The sequence below is a fragment of the Salmo salar genome, chromosome 18 (assembly GCF_965601325.2).
Source record: "Salmo salar chromosome 18, fSalSal1, whole genome shotgun sequence".
Lineage (NCBI taxonomy): Eukaryota > Metazoa > Chordata > Actinopteri > Salmoniformes > Salmonidae > Salmo > Salmo salar.
Window position 1 is genome coordinate 20,739,397 of NC_138308.1, and position 23,284 is coordinate 20,762,680.

Here is a 23,284-nt window from a genome sequence, read left to right on the forward strand (position 1 = left end):
ATTCACTGCAAAAATCTATTTGCCTGTAATAAAACCTTAATTCCATCTTTATCGAACTAACTGGACACCCTCTGCATAAGATATATTTTTGTTACATGTGATGTTTCGGTTTCTCTGTTCCTTGTTTCTCTCTTTATGCTGGAGTTCTTTTAAGAACTTGATTGTATAGCAGTAGCCTAATAAATTTGACATTAACGTGAACCTTCTCTTTTCATTTTACTTACAAACAAAATCACATCTAGTCTAGTATAGTCCCACTTAGCTCAGTTGGTACAGCATGGTGCTTGCAATACCCAGGTTGAGGGTTCAATTCCCATGGGGGACCAGTATGAAAATGTGTGCACCCACCACTGTAAGTTGCTGTATAATAGTCTCTGCTAAATGACAAAAATTAAAAGCCTGTTGTGTTTTATTATTGCCAGTATAATTTTGCTAATAATCTTTTGTATATTTTACATTCAAATTCGATGTTTAAACTCATTTGGTAATGAGCAATTCAAGTCATGTAGTGAAACATTATTTGCTGTTGGGTCCAACCTCAAATAAAGGTATTTTTTACGTTGTCTGTAGAGAGTTAGACAGCATGCAGCTTCGACGTGCATTGTCCAAATAGCGCCTGAAGGCGAATGCCTAATGCCGACGTCTTGGCGACATCTTGCCAATGTGCAAACGCTCTCCATACTACATCGGCCAGGCCGATGTCAGTGAGATGTATGTGTGCTGTCTGGGAACATTATCGCCAAGTGACCAATTATGATGGTTGTTAAAAGCGGAATTTTGACAATATTACCGTTATGAAAACACTCGTCACTCTCGTTTTACAACTAAATCGTTTCGGCACACAGGCATCAAGATCAAGTCACTTTCCCCGGTCAATTGTAAGTGCTGTTATAGTAAAGTAGAAACGTCTAGGAGCAACAACGACTCAGCCGCGAAGTGGTAGGCAACACAAGCTCACAGAACGGGGATGCCGAGTGCTGAAGCGCCTAGCGCGTAAAAGTTGTCTGTCGTCGGTTGCAACACTCACTACCGAGTTCCAAACTGCCTCTGGAAGCAATGTCATCACAATAACTGTTCCTAGGGAGCTTCCTGATATGGGCCTCCAAGGCCGAGCACCCACACACAAGCCTAAGATCACCATGCGCAATGCCAAACGTCGGCTGGAGTGGTGTAAATCATGCCACCATTAGACTCTGGAGCAGTGGAAATACGTTCTCTGGAGTGATGAATCACACTTCACCATCTGGCAGTCCGACGGACTAATCTAGGTTTTGCTAGAAGAACGATACCTGCCCAAATGCATAATGCCAACTGTAAAGTTCGGTGGAGGAGGAATAATGGTCTGGAGCTGTTTTTCATTGCTCGGGCCAGGCCCCTTAATTCAAGTGAAGGGAAATCTTAACGAAACAGCATACAATGACATTCTAGACGATTCTGTGCTTCCAACTTTGTGGCAAAAGGCCCTTTCGTGTTTCAACATGAGTCTTGTGGAGCACACACCCATTTGCTTTAGTCTCTATTTGTTTGAAACGAAACTATGACAATAACCGCATAACCCGCCCATTGGAAGATAACAATTTGGTCCATACAGTATAAAATCGGGATAGTCAGTGAGGTATCTAATCAGACACTCATTTGCTCTGTCTTGAAACTCAGAGACCACAAGATGGCTTTCTCTTGCCCAACTCCGAAGTAAGTGATCTCTCTCTCTCTCTCCCTCTCTCTCACTCACACACAAACAACGAGTAATTGGTTCATCATCCAGGTCTGAAATATCTCCCTTAAGTATTGTTAGTTCTAAACTATTTTTGATTGAACTGTTGTCTTTTTTCAACCAGAATGGCTCAGAACTCATTGAAAATTAGGCTGCAGGGTTTGGAATGCCACTTCACCTGGAAGCTGGATTACAACAGATCTAAACTTCACAAACTCAGAGAAACCATGATAGACATCAGCAGCAGCGAGGGGGTTCAATGTTCCTGGACGGGTTATCTGTACAACTTCCTGGCTTACCTACACCACGCTTTGGGCTCCACAGAGGACGCTCTTCACTGCCTGAAGAAGGCTGAAGAGGCCATTCGCCTAAACAGCCCAGACAACGTTGAGCTAAGTCTGGTGGTCCACTATGGGAACTTGGCCTGGGTGCACTATCACCAAGGGGAGCTGACAGAGAGCCAGACCTATGTGGAGAAGGTGGGGAGACTACTGCAGGACAACCCCTCGCCCTGCCCAGGTGTAGTGTGGGGAGAAAGGGCCTGGACTTTGAATAAGTTTGATGTAAGCAAGAGGAAGGCAGCGCTATATTGCTTCCGGATGGCCTTGAAAGGGGACCCTGAGAACAAGATGCTGCGCTGCGGTTACGCCATGGCGTTTAATAAATCTGTTGAAAAGAAAGACATTACCCCGAAGCTGCGATCTGAGATGTTGGAGCACCTACGGATTGCTAGAGAATTGGATCCAGAAGATGTCTACATCACAGTGATGTACCTGCAGAGGCTTGCAGAGAACGGCCAGGTTGAGGAAGCACATAAACTCGCAAAGGAAGTGATAGAGAAGCCTTTGGACAGCTTTGGTGGATTTGGAATCTTGCTATATTTTTTACGAGATTACATCTCTAATGATTCAAGCATTGACCTGGCAAGAAGGACCCTGGAGAGGCACCCCAATTCACGCCAGCTGAAAAGGCATCTTGGGAAGTGTTACAAATGGAAGATTTTCTCTCCGGAAGAGAAAAGGAACCCAATGAGGCATATTCTGATTGAAAATGCAGTCAACCTTTATGAAGAGGTGGTCACACTCTACCCAAAATCCCTTGCAGCTAAACTGGAACTGTCTGCCATGTACAAAGAATCTGGCAGAGTTGATAGAGCAGATAAGATATTCGAGGACCTGCTCCTTGATAGGGAAGGAATGGAACCACAGAATTTACAAAAAATCTACAACTGGTATGCCCAACATCTGTTTTATGCAAAACAAGATGCTTCCAGGTCAATTGATTTCCACAAGAAGGCAGTGGAAATTATGCTACCTACTGACCAACGTGATAGCAGTATTCATGTTCTGTTGTCCATTGTTCATAATGGAGGTGACAGAGCTAAGGAAATTGTGGACTTTCTGGATGGCCTTAATGGAGAAGGTGCTGTTGGCCAATTCTAAACCTTTTTTCCAATAAAGGCTTGAATTAAGTAGAACTGCCTGCCAAGTCAGTCAAATTTGCATCACCTTTTTAATATTAATTAATGTAGAAAATATATTCACTCTACCAGGAAAAATCTAGGGCAATCTAGGACACATTTTGATTTAGAAGAAACTGAATACCTTAGTATTAAAAAGGTCTGCACTCAATTGCATGACCATCAATACTAACACTTGAAAGTAAATGCAATGCTTATAATAGTCTTATAAATATGTAGGCCAACATGACAAACATCTGTCTGGAATCCACATTTTGAATTGAGTCTGTAAAAATGTACTTTGGACTAATGTACTGTAGACAAACGAATATGTTATTTTTTAAATGTTTCATTATAGAGTAGAGAGGCCCTGTATAGCCTCACAGACTGACTATCCAGATAGGATCTTATTGCTTTCATTTTCTTCACACTGGGCACAATAGATTATGTTGCTGGAAAAGGTATGTAATGTGTAATATTGTACTGTCAAATATCTTGTAAGTTCTTGTGAAAATAAAAGGTATTATGTTAAGAGATCATTAATTAAAGAAATACAGTAACAGCAAACAATTCCAAGTTATTTTATAATACACCACTATCCCAGTAGGTTACTACAATTTCGTAATGCATAGCTGTGGCTATCTAGTTGAAATTGTACAATAAAATACATTGACTATGATCAGCTATGGTCTGCATTTGATTAAGGCTCTGAAGGTCATGCATACGGTACAAGGTCATGGTACACAGTCAGAGACAGAACACCACAATACAGCACAGAATGTTTCCATGGAAAGCAATGGGGAATGAAGTGTGACTAGGGTCAGTTGGCATCATAATACATCACCTTCTCAGAAGTAGCTCCAGAAATCACAGTATCGTTTGGGCAGCAGGTAGCCTAGTGGTTAGAGTGTTGGGCCAGTAACCGAAAGGTTGCTAGATTGAATCCCCAAGCTGACAAGGTAAAATATGTTATTCTGCTCCTGAACAAGGCATTTAACCCACTGTTCCTAGGCTATCATTGTAAATATTAATTTTTTTCTCAACTGACTTAACATTGCTCCTTCAGTTTTAGTCAGACAACTACTTCTCTCGAAAGGGTTTGACAAAAAACTGGATTTTATGTGCATAAGGCGCCACCTGGTGTTTTAATGAAGACAATCCATAACTCCCCATCATCTCATGCATCACAACCAGTTTAGCATCCATAAATTCACCCATGTGTCTCTATTTGTCATTGATTGACTGACATGCTGAAGTCAGGTCAAGGAAAACTCCTGGCCTTAAACATAACATTCTCATTCCATCTCTCTTCTCCTGTCTCTGGTGGTGTAGCTATTCATAGTAGGTGAATCCAGTGTGAGGAATATGTGAACACTGGGCTCGTTTATTTACATTCTGTCCCTTACTCTTCGATGGTATATACTGTTTCTCTATTTGGTTATCTCTCCCCTAATCTTATATGGCAGGCCTAACAGAAACACCTGAAATTAGATCCCCTACATCCTGGATCTGACGTGAAGAAAAAAAACTTTCGGGGGATGTTCTCTTCTGCACTGATCAACCAATCCAGTAACTGTAGAGTAGTTCAAATGGAGTGTCGCCACATATAGAACAATGAGACAGATATTTCACTGGATGTATAAATGTGAAGCATCCGGAAGCAAGCATCCGCCACCAAGCCTATTTGCTGGCAATGGGAGAAGATGGAACGAGATGGATTTTGGTCGACATTCTGCAAATCTTCTCATCAATGAAACATTTGATCTCAATACAGTTTTCTGTTGCCAAAACTAAAATATGTTATAAACAGAACGGACTAAGTTTTGTAGACTTCCCCTTTGTCAAAGTTTTTTTAAATCGCGCTGTTAAGGAGTGCAAAGGCGATTTGAGTTCTTACACTCACACACACACCCACACACACACACACACACATACACACACACCCACTCTTCTATGCAGATGTATACTAGAATGCGCCAATAGGCTCTGCCCACCTCCTTTCTTGTTCTGCCCACTATGACTATTTTTATCCTATTGGAAACGACAGGCTTTTTTTTCTTTTTGTCTATCGTTGGTGTCTCGTTATTAACGTCCAAAAGCGGATTTGCGTCACAGGCTCTCTATCCATTTCTTCTGAAAACCAGAACATCTGGTTAGGGGACTCGGCAGAGGCACAGATTATCGATTATATTGACCAGAAACTCCAGAGAGAAATAGTAATTACGTATTTTTGAGGCACACTAACTCCGAATGGTGTTTTTGTAGTTTTGTTTTTGGATAAACGCCAAAAAAATAAGGTCAGCGGTAAACACAGGTTTAGGCGATCTTAAACGTTTATTGGTCATCTTTATCAGGCTAATGTAACTTTTTGTGAATTTTTTAACAGCACATAAAGGCTTCATCATTCATAAAGGTCATGTTAACTGACTTATATTATCTCACAGAACAAAACGTATAAACTCTCCTAAACATATGTTAATTATCCACATAGGAATGCCTGAACCAAAGATTATGGCCATACTGACAAAATACATGTTTCTCCGCCCTAACAATGGGAGTTGTTGTCCACAAAGCGGCACTTTCTTTGGATTGGTGGATATATCTCATTATTGTAATCCTCTTTTGAATGTTCGATGAGGGTTGTTGACGTCAACCGCACGTATTCAATAGAGAGAGATGCTATGCTACTAGCCTCAGACCATGCATCTCAAGACAACTCCGATGAAGTTTTTTTTTTTTTTCAAAGTTGCTGGTATGTCACGTACCCTCGTAACAGCATTAGCATTACGAAACTTATTTTCAATCAAATAAACCTCACATAGCAAATAAGTCATGCATTTTTTTATTTACCAAATTCGACACTCCATACAATTGATTTACATACAAAAAGTCCTTCCTTGGTTGGGGAAACAACAACAAAAACGTAACATGCTGGAGGGAGACAGATTTTCCGCCGAGTTGGGTCTACCTCTAACGGAACTAACCAGATGACATTTATTTTCAGGTTTAAGGACTACAACAAAGATATGTATAACTATCCCAAGAAGTACGCGTGTGCACAAACTCAATTCAACACTGCACTCCTTTTAAACAACGCATTTTTTTTTTTTTACTTTAGCAAAGTGTCAACTCTATAAAATGTTGTGCACTATGTTCGTAACACATCTTAGTTTTGGGAATTTAAAAATGTATTGAGATCATATGTTTCATCGATGAGCCAATTAGCAGGCCCAGTTTGATACTTTAGAGGAGATGGGAAACTCCATTAATCTCTTGATAACGCCATTGACGATGCATGGGCAACGTACACAAAGGGCCGAGCTGTGCATGCTGAGCTATTTTGGGACACAGAGCGTTCTCCTTCAAAAAGGTGAATGGGAGTCAATTGGGCGCCAGCTCAAATCAAATTTTATTGGTCACATACACATATTTAGCAGATGTTATTGCGGGTGTAGTGAATTGTTTGTGTTCCTAGCTCCAACAGTGCAGTAATATCTAACAATTCACAACAATAAACACAAATCTAAAAGTAAAATAATGGAATTAATAAATAAATAAATATTAGGAAGAGCAATGTCGGAGTGGCATTGACTAAAATACAGTACAGTAGAATACAGTATATACATATGAAATGAGTAAAGCAATATGTAAACATTATTAATTAAGGTGCAAGGTTGAGTAACCAGGCAGTAGCCAGCTAGTGGTGCCTATTTAACAGTCTGATGACCTTGAGATAGAAGCTTTTTTTCAGTCTCTCGGACCCAGCTTTGATGCACCTGTGCTGACCTCGCCTTCTGGATGATAGCGGGGTGAACAGGCCGTGGCTTGGGTGGTTGATGTCCTTGACGATCTTTTTGGCCTTCCTGTGAAATCGGATGCTGTAGGTGTCCTGAAGGGCAGACAGTGTTCCCCCGGTGATGGGTTGGGCAGACCGCATCACACCTAGAGAGCAGTGCAGTTGCGGGCAGTGCAGTAGTCATACCAGGTGGTGATACAGCCCAACAGGATGCTCTCAATTGTGCATCTGTAAAAGTTTGTGAGGGTCTTAGGGACCAAACCAAATTTCTTCAGCCTCCTGCGGTTGAAGAGGCACTGTTGCGCCTTCTTCACCTCACTGTCTCTGACCATTTCAGATCGTCAGTGATGTGTACGCCGAGGAACTTGAAGATTTCCACCTCCACTGCGGTCCCTTCAATGTGGATAGGGGCGAGCTTCCTCTGCTTTTTTCTGAAATCCACGATCAGCTTCTTTCGTTTTGTTGACGTTGAGGGAGAGGTTATTTTCCTGGCACCACTCTGCCTGGGCCCTCACCTTCTCCCTGTAGGCTGTCTTTTTTAATTTATTTTTAATTTAACCAGTCAGATAAGAACATATTTTTATTTACAATGACGGCCTACACCGGCCAAACCCGAACGACGCTGGGACAATTGTGTGCCGTCCTGTCTCGTCATTGTTGGTATTCAGGCCTACTAGGGTTGTGTTTTCTGCAAACTTGATGAATGAGTTGGAGGTGTGTGTGGCCACGCAGTCATGGGTGAACAGGGAGTACATGAGGGGGATGAGTACGCACCCTTGTGGGACCCCAGTGTTGAGGAACAGTGAAGTGGAGGTGTTGTTTCCTACCTTCACCACCTGGGGGCGGCCCGTCTGGAAGTACAGGACCCATTTGCACTGGGCGGGGTTCAGACCCAGGGCCCCGAGCTTGATGATGGTACAATGGTGTTGAAGGTTAAGCTATAGTCAACGAACAGCATTCTTACATAGAAGGATTTGACAAGATTGCGGAAAATGAGGTTTTGTTTGAAACTGTTAGTGAGTTGGGTGAAGATAATAGCACAGAGAGTTATAATGAGTGGGTTACAGTGGCAAAAAAAAATGGAAACAAGAGAAGTACAGTTGTGGTGGAAACTAGGAAACCCCTAGACTCATTTTTAGTCGGAGTGAGGGTATTAGACCAATGCTACCTGGGAAATCTGTTTAACGTCTCTAGGAAAATCTGGAATGTGTTGAAGGAAAGTGTTAAGTCAGTGAGAATCACAAGAAGTGGTCTTATTTAGATGTTTCATGTATGCGGAGCAGAAGAAGCATGTTTTAATACTCAAAAAGATAATCGGTGGAATGCTTCCTGTATGGATTTTCAAAGCAGGGTGCCTATCAAAAGGGTTATTTCTGGGGTTTCGCAAGAAGTAAAGGCAGATGATATAACTGAAGACATACTGTAGATGGAGTGGTTGTTGCATGTCGACTGACCCGTATGGTGGATGGAGAAAATAAATGTACTTCATCCATACTAGTGTTCTTTAATGAAGTCTTTCCCTTCCCATATAAAGTCAAGATTCATGAGATACCCTGTAAGAGCTTTTGTGCACAAACCCTTTCAGTGTCATTAATGCAGAAGACTTGGTCATGTGTCAAATGTGTGCAGACGGGAAGAGTATCATATGCCAGATTAAATTAAATTCTGCAATTGTGGTGGCGAACATGCGTCCGAATTCCTGGAGTGCCCTGTTAGGGTGAAGGAGACCGAGGTGGAAAGAGTAAGGCATGTCCAGTGTCTCCTATCTGGAAGCGGTGAGAAGAGTGGAAGGAGCGAATGGCGGGGAAGAAACAATGGTAGTAGAGCCACCACTAGTTTCTCATTAAACGAGGGATCATGAAATGTTAAAAAGGTGGACTTTGTAATATTTATTGTAATGGTAATAAACTGTATCGCACAAGCAGAGAAGAAGTCTGAGGAAATTGGAATCATTATGAATGCTGATGAATGTTTTTTAGATCTTTGTTATTTCACAGCCGAGGCCTTGCAAGAAATCTTTTCTTTGAATGTTCCACCCTCACAGGCCCATGAGCCTGTGTAGGGATGCAGTTTGGAATGGACTGTGATTGAAAAAGTGAGATGCGTTTTGTTTGTTGAAGTGTCTATTTTTTGTGTTTTGTATGATGTCATTTTCCCCACTTTTCTGCAATGGAATTTTGTATTTTCTCTTTCAATATCCCGTCCAGCTAATTTACTACTAACATTGGATGCCAACCGCCGTTTAACCCAAATGTAGAAGGAAATGAGAAGGCTGAACCAAAGATTTTTATAACTAAAACAAGAAATCCTATTGACACGTTCTAGTACACGTCTGCATATTTCCGTTAGGGAACGCCTATTTTGTGACGTACGCGTGTGCAATAACTAAATTTGCCTTTGCACTCTTAAACAGCGCAATTTAAAAAAATACTTTTGCAAAGGGTGAAGTCTAGAAAACGTTTCCCACTCTGTTCATAACCAATTGTAGTTTTGGGAACAGAAAACTGTATTGAGATCAATTGTTCAATCGATGAGAAAATGTACAGAATGTCGGCCAAAATCCATCTAGTTCCCTCTTCCCTCCTACTGCACGCCAATAGGCTTCCTCTCACTACCATATTTGTTAGGGAGTGGAAACGCCAACCGGATGCTTCACATTTATACATCCAGTAAAATATCTGTCTCGTTGTTCTTTCTTTGGCTGAACCACTCCTTCCTCATTCGCACATTTCAGAGTTTGCGTTTCTCCGGTTCTAAATAAACTCCTGTTTGTCTTGAAGAATTGCAATCGCAGAAGAATGAATTATGTGTTCAGTGAGATCTGACATCACTTAAAGGTTCGTGATTTTAAATAGTAAATCAAAATGCAATTTATTGTTTAGTTGATAATGTTTTATTTCGGCTCTCGTTCGAGTGTTGCCGTTTATTCATTGGCCTAAACTTTATTAAGGGAAAAAAAACGTTTTATTGAGTTATTGCGGTAATCCACAATTATCCATGGATTGTCAGAAGAAAATGGGTGAATTGCATATATATATTGTTTTGATAGCCTCGATGTATTCTATCCGTATTTATGGAAACATCTCATTCTTTCAAGTTGGAACTTTGACTCATCCTCAGGTCTGGCAATGCTAGTCGACAGTGGTCCAATTTGAATTGCCATTCTATTTTTCCGTCCTTCATTGGCCTATGGGCTATTTTGAAGTACCCTAGAAACAATAACAAAACATCATTGCCAGTAATCACTTTGCTAATGGTGTGTGGTTGTAGGCAGTTACTATTTCAGGCAGAGAGTACTGCAATTTTGTAAAAGTTTTTTGTTTTATGGTTTTCCATTGAGTCAGTGTATTTTATTTTGTCCCCTTTTAAGTTATGGGTTGTTGGTAACACAATATTGGACTAAAGGAGCTAGCGTTACTCCTTTGTCAAAGAACCATACAAATACTCCATCTGAACGTGAAATCGATTCTCAATTGCTGTATGTCTCTAGAAACCCTCTACTTTCATATCATATCAATTGCATATCAATTGCAGACGACAGTATTTTACAGTGACGGCACGTTTGTGGAGTCAGTCTTCTGTTTACACACAGGTGGTCGGAGACACAGATTGCTAATTAGCACACTTTGGGATTGGGTTGGCGGATCGCATCCAACTTTTAGGTGCATATACCGCCACCCACTGTCTAGGAGTGTGAGGCCTGTCACGGCCTACCTACAGTAAATGCTTGTACTACAAAATTGTGGATAAAGGAAAATTACCCTGCCAACTATTATCCCTCACAAAAGAAACACCACCCCATTCCACTATTTAACCGTATCTAATCTTACTACTGGCCAACGGTCTGGGAAGACCGATACTATCACACAACACCCCCTGCAACTCTTCTGCAGTAAAACCTCGCAATCCCAAGGACTTCTTTGCGGCTGCCAACACAACCTCTATTTTCTGTGACTTACGTTTTCTGTAGTACAGTTGACAACCATGGCTATGACTGCTAAGAAACCCACCATACTGAAGCACATTCTTCCCATCCGCCTGTATTGGTCTCAGCCTATTCACAGGAATCCTCTCAGGATCCCTCACCCTGTACCCATCTTACTCTACCACTCTCTTCACTGCTTCAGCATACAACACTTTCTTTACTACTCTGACCCTGGAAACATCAACCTGCCTTTTTCTCACCGGACACCTTTGATTTCCAGCCCCATGGGCACCCCCACAGCTAACACACACAACTTTCTCCACCGATACTACACATTCCTTCGTCTCATGTCCTCCTGCACACTTCTCAAATCTAAGAATCTCCCTCTTACACACTTCTGCCACATGACCATAAGCTTGGCACCTAAAACACTGTAGTACTTTTGGAACAAAATCTCTCACGGGATAACTGACACATCCTACATTGACCTTGTAGGGCAAAGACTGCATCAAAACTCAGCAGGACAGACAATGTCTTCAGTTTCACCATGTTCCTACCGCGTCTGCGTCACACCAAACGCCAGGCGTCACAGACACCAGGAATCTTCCATTTCAGCTGATCCTCCTCAACACTTAATGCCACCCCCTTTATCACTCCTTTCAACGGCGCCCTGCTCCGGGGAGCGAAGCAAGTCACAGTTCTTGTCGCGTGGTCCGGTTGTGTTTCGGAGGACGCACGCCTCTCCTGAGTCCATACGGGAGTTGCAGCGATGAGACAAAACTGTAACTACCAATTGGATACCACGAAATTGGGGAGAAAACGGGGTAAAAAAAACCCCCAAAAACAACGTTCCACTTCTCTAATTTCTTTCTTGTCCACCATCTTCTCCTTTATCAGATCTGCCAGAAGGCTTGTGTAATCCACCATTCCATATTTACTCATATGTTCATATGTTGTTAGCCATCTCTCCTGTTATGTCTCTCTCACCTCTATCGCTTAGATTCTGCCAGTCCACTCTGTCTTCCATCTGTTTTCCATAAACTAGTGCTGTGACATGGAAATATGGCCATGTGGGAACCCTAACCGTATAAAGTTGATCAAACCTTTGTTTTTTGGCAATTATGTCTCACTGATATGAAAGACAGCGAAGGTCCTTATGCTTCCAAAACCATACCGCAAGCGATGCGTGTTAATGTTCAGACGGAGTGTAGCGGCTCTTAACAAAACTCCCCCCTAAGGAAGATGCCTTCGTCCAATGACTCTTATGGGTAATGTAATGATTCAGAGGGGTTGGGTTAAATGCGGAAGACACATTTAATTTGAAGGCATTCAGTTGTACAACTGACTAGGTATCCCCCCTTTCCTTTCCTAATGGAACTGTGAGTCATGATCAAGGGCTCGGGATGTAGGATAGGCTACTGTAGAGTCAAAAGAGTGGCATTTAGCTGTTATCAGTATTTTGTCTTGATTTTAAAGGCTAATGTCAGTGCTTTACATATGGAACACAACTTGACATCTCGTTGTTGTAGGTCTATAATGTTTGTTGAACTGTAGGCTATGGAAAATACAAATAGCCAAGTGAAGTAAGTCATGGGAGGAAATGTTGCCAGTGTAAAATGTTACTCTGAATAAACATTGTCCTGGCTCTACAACTTTCATACCTCATCATAGTCTTTGACCTGAGGGAAATTTCAAAGAACAGACTAATTCCACCTAAAAGTCATGAACAACTTTATGGCGTATATTTTGTATCATATGCTAGGCTACTATTGCTGTTTACAGGGGAAATGCCAAATATTTGTTCAGCATCTCAATGGCCTATGGGAAATTCCAGCGAAATGTCTCAGAATGGACCAACAGAACAAATTAAATGTGTGTCTACAGAACCACTTCGGGGGGAGCGTATACCCCAAAAAGCAGACTTCTAAATATTGGCATGTTGGAGAAAAAGCTAATAATGGGCATTATAGATGTGTCATGAAAGGGACAAGCTTTTTGGGGAGACTGAACATAATTAGCTATGTGAGTTTGTAAGTCCTATGTTACTGCATGGATGGCCATTTCAAAGGAAAGACTTGGCTGAACACAAAAATACTAATTTTGAAAAATGGTCAATTCCATTGTTATGTTGGACAGGAAAATGACCATTATGGATGTTAGAGTCTGATTTCTTGATCAAGAAATCAATCATAACACATTTGTAGTCATCTGGAATAGGGATGCACAATTTATTGGTGAACATATCGGAATCGGCCGATATCAGCTAAAAATGGCAACATCGGGATTGGCCCGATGTCTAGTTTAACGTCGATGGGAATAACCGATGTCAAAGCTGACGTGCATACCTATATGACGTAATGACGCCAAGTAAATTTTTTTCGCTACATCGAGCAGTCAACAAGTCGAGCAGTCATTTGAAAGAGTAAGAACATTTCAGCGAGACAACTCAGGCGAAATCCATTAATGCCAAGATAATGGAATTCATTGCCCTTGACAGTCAACCGCTCTCTGTCGTGGGTGATGTTGGCTTTCGCGACTGGTCGGGCACCGGTACACACTAACATTACCAAGTGCACTATTATTCAGATGTTGCCCTACCGAAGTTACACAGTAATAGCGTCACTGCTATTGGCTTCACGACATAGCTAGCTTTAGCTTGGTACCAAGATGGCACCAATACAACCAGCCTGAAAACAATGACCAGTAGAAACTGCAGTCATTTTCACTGTTCTTAGCAATGATTTAGGAATCCTTGTGAGTAAGTATTAGCTAGGTAGCCACTTGTTGTTTGCCTATTTAAATTGAACTTCAGTTAATGAAAATAAATAGCTAGCCAGCTACTTAACCTTGATGCCCAAAGCTAATGTTATAAGCAGCCAGACATCTTCATCTGGCTAGTGAGGCTCGACCTGACCGAGTTATGTGTTGTGAAGCTAGCCACAATAAGGATTAGGCACAATAGTGAAATTTGCTGTTTGACTTCAAAATAAAAGTAACTCTTTGAAAGTGATGCAGAAGGTTACAATTGGTGGAATCATGCCATATTTAGACTAGATAATGTTAAACAAGGTTGGAATGTGAAGCAATGAAATGGGGTATCAGTCTACTCGGTGACACCCACAGAACACAACTGTGAAGAGTTTACGCAAATATTAGCGTTGTAGCGCTTATCACGGGACTGTGACTATGTGAAATCACCTCCCCAGTTAGCCTATTGTGTGTATTGACATTCAAATTGCACTCTACAGCTTTACCTAAGGATTGGGAATCAATTAAATGTATTTTTTCCTCCTCAGAGTTATCAGATTCCAAAATATCCACGCAGTATTGTAAAAACAATAGGAATGGTGTTCAGGAATAGTGTTCAATACACATAGGTTGACAATAAATGGGGCTGAATTCACAGTTGTTTCAGAGTCCCGCAATAAGAGCTACGATGCTAATGTTCTCTGGGTGTCACTGAGTAGACTGATACCCCATGTCATTGATCCACAATCCATAGGTAAGGCTGTATAGTGAAAAAAGTATGCCGTTTTGCTTTGTTTTTGGGGAAGAACATTGTTTGCATCCATGAGATAGCTAGCTTTTTTTAATGACCAGCACTGTAGGTGCGCGAGACAACTTCACCAGCATCATAGCCTTCCCTGTAGCTCAGTTGGTAGAGCATGGTGTTTGCAACACCAGGGTTGTGGGTTCGATTCCCACGGGGGGCCAGCACAAAAAAAAAATGAATGAAATGTATGCATTCACTACTGTAAGTCGCTCTGGATAAGAGCGTCTGCTAAATGACTAAAATGTAAATGTAAATCATAGCACAGGTATCGACAAATCGTTGTGACATGAAATATGAGTGATAGTGTAATCAATGTGTAATAACTATGTAAAAAATGTATGAACGCCTTAAATGATTACGTGATGTGCAGTCATATTCAGGTCCTGATTGGTCAACAAGCTTATTTGACACTTCAAATAGTGTTATTTGACGTGTATCTTTTTTGACACGCAAAGACCCAAATGGCATTCCATATAAATCCTGGTTGAGAATGAAACGACTGAACAAATGAACAATGAAACAGCACAGCAAGTAAGGGAAAGAAATAGGTTTTGATTATGTTTTACTGGTAATGGGGACATACGTAAATGCCAACAAAATAACTTTTTGGTCAGTGTGGTGTGTGTGTGTGTGTGTGTGTAACCTTTGTTTTACAAGGCAAGTCCCTTAAGAACAAATTCTAATTTACAATGACGGCCAAACCCAGACGACTCTGGGCCAATTGTGCAGCGCCCTATGGGACTCCCAATCGCGGCCGGATGTGATACAACCTGGATTCGAACCAGGGACTGTAGTGATGCCTCTTGCACTGAGATGCAGTGCCTTAGACCGCTGCATCCATCTGTGTGTGTTAACCATTTAACTACTAGAATGCTTAAAAGGCCGCCAAAAATGTCATATCGGTGCATCACTAATCTGGAATGTTTAAGTTCAGTCTCCCAAAAAGCTTGTTCATTTCATAACCCATTCATAATGCCTACAATTTCTTTATTTCTCCAAATATTTAGAAGTCTGCTTTTTTGATTATATGCTCACCCCAAGGGTTGGTAATATGAGAGAAAGTTCTGTTAAAAGCTTCAAAAATAAGATTTTGAAAGGGCCCTTATGTTATTTCCTTTCCTATGTAGGCTAAATTATGGTTCCTTCCCATCTAAACACAACCAAAATGTTACATGAACTGAGCTACTATTTACTCCTTTCTGGACCCATCATCTGACTTAATACTGCTCTGCAATAGTGATTCTTTGACATAAAAATGAATTATACATTTGCCAAATGAGTTATTGTAAGGCTTTCCCTCAAATTGTTTACTGGAAGCAAATTCTTGACAGATACAATGCGATCAGTTCTGTTTGGTTCTCGCAGTGCTTACTTCCTTCCATGACACACACAGTTCAATATTTGGCTACAGTGCGTCACTCCGCCCTCTCTCTATATTTAGAGGTGCAGGCTGCTTCCTCAAGAAGGCTGAGGCTCTTCAGAGTAAACATGTGATTTTGTGTTACGATTCTACTGAATCACCTCGCAATGCACAGTACACAATAGCGACGTGTTTGAAGAAGTAAAATAGCTCTCAAGCTGATTATGAAATCCCCCAAAAAGTTGCAAGGACATATCATAATTTTGTCAAATCCTATTTATTTTTCAGGTTTTGGGCTGCAGCTTGATCAGAGTCGATGAGATGCTGGCGTGAGGGGTGACACTGGTTTTGTCTCCTCCCTGAGGTCCAGGGAGCCAGGATGCAGGGGGCCATAGCACGGGTGGTGGTGGCAGCGGCCATCTTGAACCATCCGCTGCTGTTCCCGCAGGAGAACACCACCCTCCCAGAGCAGGATGAGGCCCTGCTGGCCCGCATGAGGGAGCATGAGAAGAGGCTGGAGCTGGAGCAGGCACGGCTGGAGCAGGAGCTCTTGTATGCAGGCACGGAGCAGCAGGACCCTGGCTCAGAGGACGGCTACGGCTGGTACTTCTGGAGCGCCCTCTCACTGGTCATCTTCTTCACTATTGAGGTGTGTCGGCAGGATTTGGCAGACATGGAAGCCCGATACGCTGATGATGAGGATGGGTTTGTTGAGGGTGGATCCATCAGTTCCAAGACACTCCAGCTCGATAAGGGAGTCCTAAACAGCTTCTGTGAGAGATGCATCCACACCTCGGCCCATGAGAACTGGAGGGTGCGGGAATTTGTGGAGGGCTTCGCTGACGACCTGCTGGAGTCCCTGAGGAGTGTGTGTGACAGGGAGACTGACATGGAGGTGGCGGACTTTGTGGGCATTGGGAGCATGTTTGAGTCGTGGAGGGTGAGCAAGCCCCTGATGTGTGATCTCATTGTCCCTTTCGCCCCACCGGAGCCATACTCCTTCCAGTTCCAGCTGTGGTGCAGCCCCTCCAGTGACGTACCCCTGGACATGCAGGGCTGTGGCAGGATCAAGGTGACAAAGGTTGGGGAGAATGAGGACGGCTGTCTCTGTGGCTCTGCCAACCTGGGTGAGGACATGCTGTGCTTGCTACACAGCAAAAACGAAAAGCCCAGAGCAGACCACACCCCGGATGACCTTCTGTGCTCCAAGAACACACCTTATCTGGCTAAGGACCAGGTCATGAAGTGGTTCCAGATCTCCGTGACCAAAGCCTGGGGACGGATTTCTCACAAGTACGAGTTTGAGCTCACTTTCCGCAACCTGGATGCTACTGGAGCACTGAAGGTCAGATTCCGCTCAGGAAAGGTTGTTGTGATGAACATCATCCCCGTTGTGGAACTAGATGGCACAAATGCCTACTTTGTATCACACTTCCCCTCTGACAGCAGCACCTCCTCAGACACTTACTGGCCCCTCTCCTTTGCTGTCTATGAGAGGAACCTGCTCAAACATGTGGCTAAAAGCCTGCCTGAAAATTCCTGCCACCTCCACTGCCTTCAGATCATCACTTTCCTACACAAGAAACAGATGGGTCTAACTGGCAGGTGTGCTCTGACCAACTATCACCTGAAGACGACCCTGCTGCACCTGTTGTTGAGTAAGGGCTCGTCTAGCTGGGGCTCTGAGAGTCTGGAGCACAGGCTACGGGACATGCTAGGCTTCCTTCACAGGAGTCTTCAGGAGAAGAGACTCTGTCACGCTCTGGTTGGGAACAGCCAAGTTCCACCAGAAGTCCGGGTTCCGGCAACATTCCACACGGCGGAGCCCATCAATCTTTTCCGGCCACTGGTGTTACAGAGAGAGCTTTACGCTGACACGCTTCGGCATTTCCAGGAGATGCTCAGGAACGCTCCTGTTCTGATTCAGGAGTACACGCCTCTGTTACAAAATGGCGACACTCACCACAGACTCAACTCAATGGCACAGTCTGAGTAATGGACTCTGTTTTAATGCACTGCAGTGAGTGGAGGCATCCTTAATAATAATAATAATAATTAACAAATGTATGTTACAGCTTTAAGACATTTCTCTAGGCACTGAAAAGACAGGTGAACAATTTTTTTTGTTATTTTGAAATGGACTTTGTGGTTGGTGGTTTTATTTGAAAGCAGCTTCTAAAAACACTCAAGGAAGTTACCAAAGCGTGTTCTTAGTAACAGTACTGTAACTGCTATTTCAATATAGCTGTTTCACAAGTGCAATTATATTTTACGGAATGAAGGTTTACAAAAACTGTTTTCCCCTCACAAAATTAGAGCAGTATATTTTGATATGAAGAATAAGTATTATTTTTGTATTCTAGAGAAGACCACATCATACTTTGTAGTATGTGTGTTTTTATGATGCAGTATTATGCAGTACTTGTCAACAATTGCTATTTGACATGAAGGGATATTCATTTTGTAAACCGTGCAACAGTTTGAAAATACCAACTGAAGACTCCGTTACACGTCTTGGCTGTCATTCACCAAAGGATAAGAATGTCAGCAAAGATATTCCGTTGAAATTCCGTTACAATGGCTACATGAGGAACATAAGAATTTTAGAAATTCCTTTCAGCATGACAATCTTAGAAATTACACACAACATGTACACAGCAGATGTTGTAAGGTGGTGCTAACTAATTGAAGGAAAAATTCCCCTCTGTTTAAGTTCAGTCTTAGGTTCACGTATAATTAAATGGCAAATAGACAACATATGGTTTGAGATGGTGGAATGCACTCATAAAAATGTCATTTGTATACAGGTGTGTGTATATGTATGTGTGTATATACATATTTTTTTTATTTATTAAAAGAAAATGTATATTTTGTAGTATTACCCGTATCTCTCATACCCATTGTAACTTGCCTACTTTTAACAGCGTATGTTTTTTTATTCATAAATGTTGAAGGACTATCTATTATTGTGTTGTGAGTAATGACATTGATTTTTCTACACATGGACATACAAGATAGTGGCAGTGCTCCACATTCTATTCACAGACCTGTCCAAGTACAGTATAGGTTTATAAATATATAAAAACACTGGAACTCTTGTTGTGCAGTCTTTATTACATGACAATATTTATATGCTTTGTAAATGTAAAAAGAAAAATATGCAGTGTTGACAAAGCATGATAGAAATGACCTTAAACAGACATGATTCACATAGTTCCATCAGTATTTCTGATCTACCACTTATGAAACTAAACTAAATAATCATTATGGGTTCATTGAACATCTGGTAATCAAACCATGTTCCATATGCAATGAAATGTAAACAAAGGAAAGGAGCACAGAAATTAACTTTCAGAAAAGTTTCCTATGAGATAAACAGCTGCACAACTAAGTTGACATCTACAGCTGATGCCCTAATTACCATAGCAGGAATATAAAATACATTTAAAATGGGAAAACTGGGCGGTCAAGGGTGAACTGCCACTGTGCCATGTATCTACAGGCCATGGTAAAAATGGTGTTTCCCTCCGACATAGGTCTCACTGGGGAACATGGTGGCTTTCACTGTTGGATCCTCAAACATGCATTCTGTCCACTTCTTGAGCTCAGTGGTACCTTTCAGACAGATTGGAATAAGGGATTACATTTATTTGAGTTTTGAAAATGAGACTAATGAGTTCGTCACTAGCAGTGCACTTTGGTTGAGCCAAACTTTTTAAATTACACAAGCAATAGGATCTTTCATAAAACCTGTGAGAGATGCAATAAGAATGTGAATGATTATGTAAACTGATATTCATACACTAGGGCCAGTATTCACAAAGCGTTTCAGAGTAGAAGTATGATCACACGATCATATGATCAGGGGGGACCAGGGCCCATATCCACAAAGCATCCCAGAGTAGAAAATTGGTCGTAAGTTCTGAGAATAGAGACATTTTACTCCTACTCTTATGAGTAAAAATATATTTTTAGGAAACCTCATGAGCTGTCCAAACCAGTTATGGGTTAATAGCAGGTGTCTTGATAATAGAAAAATGCATTGAGTCAGTGGTTTCTGCACCACATGCAATTGCTTTGGAGTTGTTAAAATTATTTGATATTTCCATCCATAAATAATCTAGAAGTACATGCAACAGTATTTGCACTTTTGACTATTTTGATAATTTAATTACCTGCATCATGTTTCAAGTTATCCCCTTGGAGCGCAACATCACATTGTAAAACAAATATGCCTAAAGTTGGGCAATTGAAGGCATCTAGGGCTTATGTTAACTTTGATTGTGTTCGATGGAAATAATAGACAGTTTCATTGTGTTCGATGGAAATAGACAGTTTCATACGTATGCAATGTTGTATGCAACATTATCGGCAAGTGACTTAATCTTGATGCCTGTCAGCCAAAACGATATAGATTTGTAAAACGGGAGTGACGAGTGTGTTGATAGAACGGTAATATTGTCAAAATTCTGCTTTAACAACCATCAGAATTGCTTTAAAAAGTTATTCATGCCAACATAATCAATAATTAAGAATATGCAAAGTGATCATGTCAGGCAAAAATTATATTAAACGTTTATACTAATGCTGATGGTTGTTAAAAGCGGTATTTTGACAATATCACCGTTATATCAACACACTCCTCATTCTAGTTCTACAACTTTAAATTGTTTTGACACACAGGAATCAAGATCAAGTCACTTGCCGATAATGTTGCATACAACATTGCACAAGCAGCCGCACCATGCACAATGCCAAGCGTCGGTTGGTGTGTTGTAAAGCTCGCTGCCATTGAACGGACGAATCTGGATTTGGCAGATTCCAGGAGAACTCTACTTGCCTGAACGCATAGTGACACATTTTTTATTTGGTGGAGGAGGAATAATGGTCTGCGGCTGTTTTTCATGGTTCGGGCTAGGCCCCTTAGTTCCCCAGTGAAGGGACATCTTAATACTACAGCATAGAATGACATTCTAGAAGCCGATACTGTGCTTCCAACTTTGTGGCAACAGTTTGGGTAAGGTTATTTCCTGTTTCAGCACGAATATTGTGCGCTCTTAAAAGGGTCACAAGTAGGGCTGTGGCGGTCACGAAATTTCGTCAGCTGGTGATTGTCAAGCAAATAACTGCCGTTCTCACGGTAATTTACAGTTAATTAACAAACACATTTAGCATACCCTGGCTTACACACAAGCTACTGATGCAGACCTTTGGAACATCTAAAAAGTTAAATAAAAATGTTTTTTTTAAGTTAAATTAAGCCATGTTATATAGCCTACACCTTCACAATAAATCCATTATTTATTTTAGATAAGTCTAAAGAAACATGATATGAAGAAAATGTAGTATATTTCAGAAGAACAGAATAGCATACTCTGAGTTGTCCTTATGTTAGGCCCTGATCTGGCTATGCCAGATGGCTGTGGGCTACGCTAGTTCATTTAGCAGACCAAATTTGCTTAGAATTCCGTGGCATTATTTTATATTATAGTATGACGAATACAATTCAACTAAGCAGAATAAAATAGAAAGAATATTTCTCCAAACGATTTGAGGGAGTTCACACACGTAGCTATTCTGTGTTGAGTTGTTAACATACTGTAGAAATACAGTGCATTTGGAAAGTATTCAAATCCCATGACTTTTTCCACATTTTGTTAAGTTACAGCCTTATTGTTTTTTTTCCCTTATCAATCTACACATAATACCCAATAACGACAAAGCAAAAGCAGTTTTTTTTTTGTGCAAATGTATTAAAAATCGCAAAGACCCAGACCTTTTACTCAGTACTTTGTTGAAGCACCTTTGGAAGCAACTACAGCCTCAAGCCTTCTTTGGTATGACGCTACAAGCTTGGCACACACGTATTTGAGGAATTTCTCCCATTCTTCTGTGCAGATCCTCTCAAGCTCTGTCAGGTTGGATGGGAAGCGTCGCTGCAGTTATTTCAGGTCTCTCCAGAGATCGATCGGGTTCAGGTACGGGCTCTGGCTGGGCCACCCTAGTCTGAGGTCCTGAGCGCTCCGGAGCAGGTTTTCATCAAGGATCATTCTGTACTTTGCTCCGTTCATCTTTCCCTGAATACTGATTGGTCTCCCAGACCCTACCGCTGAAAAACATCCCCGAAGCATGATGCTGCCACCACCATGCTTCATCGTAGGGATGGTCCAAGGTTTCCTCCAAATGTGACGCTTGACATTCAGGCCAAAGAGTTTAATCTAGGTTTCATCAGACCAGAGCATCTTCTTTCTCATGGTCAGAGTCCTTTAGGTGCCTTTTGGCAAACTCCAAGCAGGCTGTCATGTGCCTTTTACTGAAGAGTGTCTTCCATCTGGCCACTCTACCATAAAGGCCGGATTGGTGGAATTGGTTTTAAACTTCTTCCATTTAAGAATGATGGAGGCCACTTTGTTCTTGGGACCCTCAATGCTGCAGAAATGTTTTGGTACTCTTTCCCAGATCTGTCCCTCGACACAATCCTGTCTTGGACAATTTCTTCGACCTCATGGCTTGGTTTTTGCTCTGACTTGCACTGTCAACTGTGGGACTTTATATAGACAGGTGTGTGCCTTTCCAAATCATGTACAATCAATTGAATTTACTACAGGTGGACTCCAATCAAGTTGTAGAAACATCTCCAGGATGATCAATTTTGAATCTGATAGGAAAGGGTCTGAATACTTATGTGAATAAGTTTATAAATATACAATCGTGGCCAAAAGTTTTGAGAATGACACAAATATACATTTTCATAAAGTTTGCTGCTTCAGTGTCTAGCTTTTTTGTCAGATGTTACTATGGAATACTGAAGTATAATTACAAGCATTTCATAAGTGTCAAAGACTTTTATTGACAATTACATGAAGTTGATGCAAACAGTCAATAATTGCAGTGTTGACCCTTCTTTTTCAAGACCTCTGCAATCCGCCCTGGCATGCTGTCAATTAACTTCTGGGCCACATCCTGACTGATGGCAGCCCATTCTTGCATAATCAATGCTTGGAGTTTGTCAGAATGTGTGGGTTTTTGTTTGTCCACCCGCCTCACACCTGCCTGCTGCCATTCCTGAGCAAGCTTTGTACTGGTGGTGCCCCGATCCCACAGCTGAATCAACTTTAGGTAATGGTCCTGGCGCTTGCTGGACTTTTCTGGGTGCCCTGAAGCCTTCTTCACAACAATTGAACCGCTCTCCTTGAAGTTCTTGATGATCCGATAAATGGTTGATTTAGGCGCAATCTTACAGGCAGCAATATCCTTGCCTGTGAAGCCCTTTTTGTGCAAATCAATGATGACGGCACGTGTTTCCTTGCAGGTAACCATGATTGACAGAGGAAGAACAATGATTCCAAGCACCACCCTTCTTTTGAATCTTCCAGTCTGTTATTCGAACTCAATCAGCATGACAGAGTGATCTCCATCCAGCCTTGTCCTCATCAACACTCACACCTGTGTTAATGAGAGAGTCACTGACATGATG

General features: G+C 41.6%; 2 protein-coding genes across 2 annotated transcripts; both read left to right on the forward strand.

The window, feature by feature from the left end:
* Nucleotides 1–1,580: 1,580 nt before the first annotated feature.
* On the forward strand, nt 1,581–3,705 carry LOC106577091 (antiviral innate immune response effector IFIT1-like). The gene is made up of 2 exons (XM_014154814.3): nt 1,581–1,692; nt 1,839–3,705. Exons 1-2 carry the CDS (start codon nt 1,667–1,669, stop codon nt 3,154–3,156), a joined length of 1,344 nt encoding a protein of 447 aa, XP_014010289.1. The 5' UTR covers nt 1,581–1,666; the 3' UTR covers nt 3,157–3,705.
* A 6,004-nt stretch (nt 3,706–9,709) lies between these two features.
* On the forward strand, nt 9,710–18,897 carry itprip (inositol 1,4,5-trisphosphate receptor interacting protein). Its single transcript, NM_001140112.1, has 2 exons — nt 9,710–9,806; nt 16,096–18,897. Exon 2 carries the CDS (start codon nt 16,187–16,189, stop codon nt 17,801–17,803), a length of 1,617 nt encoding a protein of 538 aa, NP_001133584.1. The 5' UTR covers nt 9,710–9,806; nt 16,096–16,186; the 3' UTR covers nt 17,804–18,897.
* Nucleotides 18,898–23,284: the final 4,387 nt, after the last annotated feature.